The sequence below is a fragment of the Aedes albopictus genome, chromosome 3 (assembly GCF_035046485.1).
Source record: "Aedes albopictus strain Foshan chromosome 3, AalbF5, whole genome shotgun sequence".
Classification (NCBI taxonomy): Eukaryota; Metazoa; Arthropoda; class Insecta; order Diptera; family Culicidae; genus Aedes; species Aedes albopictus.
Window position 1 is genome coordinate 55,807,307 of NC_085138.1, and position 6,847 is coordinate 55,814,153.

General features: G+C 31.1%; 1 protein-coding gene across 1 annotated transcript; it reads right to left on the reverse strand.

The window, feature by feature from the left end:
- Positions 1–4,032: 4,032 nt before the first annotated feature.
- LOC134289630 (GATA zinc finger domain-containing protein 14-like) lies at positions 4,033–5,331 on the reverse strand (the record flags this gene model as incomplete). The annotated part of the gene is made up of 1 exon (XM_062855770.1): positions 4,033–5,331. A coding segment is annotated over one exon (1,299 nt), but the record flags the coding sequence as incomplete, so codon positions are not given.
- Between the last annotated feature and the right edge of the window lie 1,516 nt (positions 5,332–6,847).

A 6,847-nucleotide genomic window follows, 5' to 3' on the forward strand; every position in this document is an offset into this window, starting at 1 on the left:
GCAGTGTGTGTGTTTTCTTTTCATGTATTTAATTGTGTATCTGTTCATCGTTTGAAAAACAAGTTTTCACAGTACCGCCATCATAATGATTCTAGCTGCTTAGAATTAAATATTTTTCATGTATTATTATATAAAAAATATATAGACATTTTGTTGGACTTTTGCTACTAAGCTTAGTATTTTAGAATGCGTTTGATAATTTTGGTATTATTTGAAAACCATTCAACATATTTCAATGACATTTTCACACAGTCATCTACGCATACAACTTCGAAACGTCTGAAATTTTTATGGTTCTATCTTCAAAGACAAAAAAGTTGTGATTATTTGTAGGAGATGCAATAATTTACAACATGCGCTTTTAACAGTTTTTGCATAAAAAACCTTCAAAAAAAAAATTTGGTCCAAACCCCCCGATGGATGATTTCCACCGACCCAGCAAATTGAAGGAAATGGCCCAAAGTATCATTGGGCAAAATTTCAGACTTACTTATTTTTTTGTTTTAAAGTTGCTCTATAAACACACCGTGTGTCGATATGTAAATTTCTTATCAGACTGCTTAAGAAATTGTGAGGGGATTTCGGAGATATTCTGAATTGTAGATACAAAACTCAAGTGAATATTGGAGGTAATCTAGAAGAAACTTTCGTGAACATTTCGTTAAAACCTGATTACATTCCTGGAAATTAATGCAATGATTTCCAAAAAAAAATGTGAGGATCCTTTGGAAAAAAGTTTATTTTTATTTCAGACAAGATTAAGACCAAGCCCACTCGTGGGCTTAACACTACACACGCAACAGCACGTCGTTAACGATTTTTAATTTCGTTATCCACCCATTTTCGCACCGGTCGTTCGTTTCCATGTGAGTAAAATAATGATCGGTCGCCTTTGCGCACCGGTGGTCTCTATTCTCTCCGTACCATCGGTTTTTTGCACTTCCGTAAATCATCGCACTATTTTGTTTATTTCTATGGTGTTTTTGCAAATCTTATTCAGTATAATAATCTGTGCTCATATTTTGAAAGAAGGGGTTTTGGATAAGACTGAAAACTGTTAGTAAAAATTGAACTCAAATAAATAATTCCCTTGGAGATTTGTACCAGTTTTGGTGCGTTTCAAGATATCATTTTCTGAATAATGTATGATTGTATTTAATCCCGGAATTCAAGCAATCTTTTTTAAATTATATGTTTGTTGCTTACTGCATGACAAGTTGGTTGAATTTTTATCTAAAATAATATCCATCTCTTCGCCTTTGTTGCCTTTCTCGCAAGAAATTTATCTGAATTTGAAACTTTGAGCATCTTTTTTAATAATTAGGTTTATTGAATAATTACATCCCTTGCATTTCCAACACATTTAATACGTAGTTGTCTCCTTTACAACTTCGCGTAGGTCAAAATTCTTGAATCCTGGTCATAGTAGAAGCTGTCTTCTAACAGTCTGCGATAAGTTTGCGCAACCTTTTTTCATAAACGTGTATTTTAACATTAGCTAATTCTATACTCAGTTACAACCTTTTAGTTACAAAGCATCAATCGGAAATCTTAATATATATTGCGATATTTTATGTACTGGTATATGAATATTTTGTTGGAAGCAGATTCTATGCGCTTGAAGTAGGCTGCGTATTTGTGAAAGTACATAATGAGCCCACTCTCTTTTTTGGCACTTCATACAACATTTGTTGTATTTTAACATCCAACACTTGCTTTTTCTATAACGAGGAACCTACAATATGGCAGTCCTGCACACCGCCCATTTTAATTGATGAAACTTGGCAGCTCGACTTCAGTTTTTTAGATTTTTATCGGTATGATTAAAGTTTGTTTTTACAAAAAAAATAACTGTAGTGCTAGGGGCGGGACAGCTCCTAGTATCGACGCTAATACCGTCTAATAAATATTAGTTTCTTAATCTTTTCGTTCACCGAAACATTTTTGTATGTAGTATGTCATGACTTTTCATGCATCAACCAACTGTCACGAAAACGAGAAGTGGAAATACGGTTTGTCTGGGTTTTTCCTTCAATTTGTTCAATTAAAAAATCTAATTTCTGTTATTGATTTCAGCAGTGGAAACAACGTGAGCTTCAAATAAACTATAGAGGAGATGGCTTTCGAAAGCCGATGTCGCTGACCGTAACAAACATTTAAAAAGTGGCTTCATCAAATATAATTAGATGCAGTTCTAGTGTAAGTCCTAAGGATCAGGCTCGAAGAAAACTGTGGTTTTTAAATGTAGATATTAAATAAATACGAAAGAAAAACTGGATTGACTGCGTTTCTTAATTCTCATATTCATCATAAGACGGTACGTTTTATAATGTTTTCCAATCAAGCTTACGCAAAAAGTTTCCCGTGAGCAAAAAGTTTCAAGCTTACGCAAAAAGTTCAGCGTGAGCTGATCAAAATCTAGAATGGAAAAAAATAGGCATAAACAAAACGGGGAGCATTTCCTCACGACAATTTGCACTCTGATGCCTTTTCAAACTTGGATACCACTGTTACAGATTGTTGAGCTAATTGAATATTAGCCGTCGAATAATTATTAGCAGGAGGGCTTACGGTATTCTATCAGTTGAAATAATATGTATGCTTCTGAAAAGATCGTAGATACAAACTGTTCGGTAAAGGAACCACGATAAAGCAGTGATATGCAGCCGATTTCCATTTACTTTTATGATACTATTCATTCATGCAACCACGGTGAAAGCATACATTTCTTGTTGTTGACATTTCAAACTAATCCAGTTCAGTATAAGCATGGCTTACTTCGTTCAACAATGGATTTCCTCTGGGATTAATATTTCCTAATACTGCTTAATACCGCTAATCAGTATTAGAGCTGTCCCGCCCCTAGCTGTAGTGTTTTTATGATATCTGAATTGAGTTGGGTACAGTCAAAGCATCTTTGAAAAATCATAACTACTCAAATCTAAACTTATACATACGCAGCCAGTACGCGGAATCACCCCGGAAAGCAATCGTGTTACTTTTCTTGTCAATATTGATGCTTGCAGCATATCAGGACACACACATCAAAGCGGCCAGGTCTATTGCGTTGTATTTACGCGCAAAGTGTTCTTCGAAATACTTGGAGTACAGAATATTTTCTTTCGGCAAGGTGCTTCTCGAATTTACAGGGGAGTACAGATTACATGTTGATGAATATGTTTTAAATATAAAAGAATGTGTATAATAGAGCTATGAATAAAAAATGTGTAATATTGGAAAAATCTCCCCTATTGTTGGGTTGTTTTTATAGATCTAAATAATGTCGAACCTCCTATTCTGTATGATCGGTGTTATTCAAATGGGGTTGTCGCAGATTTTTTTTCTGCTTTCTTCTATTGTTTCTACAAGGGTCAAGTTACTCATTTCGCACACTTTCTTCCAAATGTCTAGTTTAATTAATTTATATTTTCAAATTTATATTTAATAAACCACCCACTGACGACCACTTAAAAAAAAAAGCAATCAAACCAATACTCCTTTACCTTTTTCGAAATATACACGACAAAACGAAACGCGAGACACAGCTCTTTCAAAATGGGGGATTTCAGCCCGGAAAGTGGAGAAAGAAAACCTTGTGGTCACTTATTACCGTCAAATGGTATCTTTTCGGGTTAGAAAATACGCACATCTTCTTACCGGAATCTGCGACGGATGACGATAATTATGGAACTTGTCGGAACGAACTTCGCGAGTTATTTATTTGGACATTTTTCTAAATGTGCGAAACCAAACTTTACTTGCAGCGTAGAAACCCTGGCTCAAGCATGTACGTGTTAAAAAAGCAAAACTCACTGAATCACTATACATTTCAAATATAAGTTTCGAAACGATCGGCCGAATCAAAAACTAAAAGTGCGATTATGAACAATCGTAACTATTTTCGATATGCATGATCCTAAAATTGGCGAAGAAGGGAAAACTTTATTCAAAACATACTTAAGCAAAGCTTGTCAATTTAAACCTATTATTTTTCTGCGTTTGTATTGTCACTCTATCACAATTGTTATTGTTATTGTTATTGTTATTGTTATTGTTATTGTTATTGTTATTGTTATTGTTATTGTTATTGTTATTGTTATTGTTATTGTTATTGTTATTGTTATTGTTATTGTTATTGTTATTGTTATTGTTATTGTTATTGTTATTGTTATTGTTATTGTTATTGTTATTGTTATTGTTATTGTTATTGTTATTGTTATTGTTATTGTTATTGTTATTGTTATTGTTATTGTTATTGTTATTGTTATTGTTATTGTTATTGTTATTGTTATTGTTATTGTTATTGTTATTGTTATTGTTATTGTTATTGTTATTGTTATTGTTATTGTTATTGTTATTGTTATTGTTATTGTTATTGTTATTGTTATTGTTATTGTTATTGTTATTGTTATTGTTATTGTTATTGTTATTGTTATTGTTATTGTTATTGTTATTGTTATTGTTATTGTTATTGTTATTGTTATTGTTATTGTTATTGTTATTGTTATTGTTATTGTTATTGTTATTGTTATTGTTATTGTTATTGTTATTGTTATTGTTATTGTTATTGTTATTGTTATTGTTATTGTTATTGTTATTGTTATTGTTATTGTTATTGTTATTGTTATTGTTATTGTTATTGTTATTGTTATTGTTATTGTTATTGTTATTGTTATTGTTATTGTTATTGTTATTGTTATTGTTATTGTTATTGTTATTGTTATTGTTATTGTTATTGTTATTGTTATTGTTATTGTTATTGTTATTGTTATTGTTATTGTTATTGTTATTGTTATTGTTATTGTTATTGTTATTGTTATTGTTATTGTTATTGTTATTGTTATTGTTATTGTTATTGTTATTGTTATTGTTATTGTTATTGTTATTGTTATTGTTATTGTTATTGTTATTGTTATTGTTATTGTTATTGTTATTGTTATTGTTATTGTTATTGTTATTGTTATTGTTATTGTTATTGTTATTGTTATTGTTATTGTTATTGTTATTGTTATTGTTATTGTTTTTGTTTTTGTTTTTGTTATTGTTATTGTTATTGTTATTGTTATTGTTATTGTTATTGTTATTGTTATTGTTATTGTTATTGTTATTGTTATTGTTATTGTTATTGTTATTGTTATTGTTATTGTTATTGTTATTGTTATTGTTATTGTTATTGTTATTGTTATTGTTATTGTTATTGTTATTGTTATTGTTATTGTTATTGTTATTGTTATTGTTATTGTTATTGTTATTGTTATTGTTATTGTTATTGTTATTGTTATTGTTATTGTTATTGTTATTGTTATTGTTATTGTTATTGTTATTGTTATTGTTATTGTTATTGTTATTGTTATTGTTATTGTTATTGTTATTGTTATTGTTATTGTTATTGTTATTGTTATTGTTATTGTTATTGTTATTGTTATTGTTATTGTTATTGTTATTGTTATTGTTATTGTTATTGTTATTGTTATTGTTATTGTTATTGTTATTGTTATTGTTATTGTTATTTATTTTTAACTAAAAATTTTGAAAGAGGGGAAAGCCCCTTTGAGTGATTTCCTCATCTACGAAATCTTTCTCAAAAGCATAGCATAGCATAGCATAGCATGAATACTTGCACAAATCTTGGATGGAGTTGCAAAGTTGAATATATCCATTGACATTGCTGATGTCGCTACTATCTACAATTTCATAGATTCACTCAGCTCCACACACCTGGCCAAGTCCTTGCAAGCATTTATAAATCCCTTCATCAACTTAGAAAGAGCCCAGAACTGAAGCATCTTCCAATAGATGAAAGGATGTTGAAAATAGCGAATTTTCAACTTATATGCAGTTCTATAGCAAATATGTACTGAAGTAAAAGTATTTATATATAAATAATATTGGAAAGATCTCACCAATTGTTGTGTGGTGTTTGTGGTTCAATGCCAATCATCTAATTGTCTTGATTAATGTTCTACTCTGCAAAGAACAACACAATACTGAACACTAAACACCCGCGCATCTATTGTTTTGATTTTCACGCGAGACAATATCGAACGCAGTCGATTATGCTGCCATACATACCCCTTACAGGAGCGATGCATGCACAGCAAAGAACAACACAATACTCATCTACGAAATCTTTCTCAAAAAGGCATAAAACCTCTTTTATCTTTTCAAAAATCATTATAAAATAAACTTAAAACTAAAGGCTCCTCCGGAAAAGTATCCATAATCGAGCCGTGGTCTTGATGCGGATTTGTCTATCACAATTGTATGTCATACAACTTGTTGTGTTATTCGTGTAACGATCTATTTTATTTTTTGGTTGAAAATTTCAAAGCAAGTAAAAATAAAATTTTTAATATTTGATGCAAACTAAAATAAATTTCTACCTATACAAAACAAGAAAATCATTCTCTAGAAACTATATACCGGGCAACAAATCCATACTCATGTTCTTTCGTCTCCTCTTTACGCTACCCAGAGAGTTAAACGCGAGAGAGCGCACGAGCCTACGGATAGAGACCGTACTTTGCGTGTCTCTATATTCTAAGCCCTGCTACGAACCGTACGTAAACTTTTCGCTTTCGAGCCCTACTTAGCAGCGACCGGTGCGGTTCGTTTCTTTGTTCGGGGCTCTACTTACCGTTAAAACGCTTGATTGAGCCCATGAGTGGGCTTGGTCTAAGTAAGATTCCGGTGAGAATTGTGGTTAATATTGTTTACTTCGGATGTTTGAGCGATTTTAGGCAAATTTCGGTGGAAATATTATTATCTTCATTCCTGTTTGGTTTACACATTAAGTTTCTTTTGTAATTTATCGAGGAGTTGCTTCTGGGATTTATCTAGTGCTATT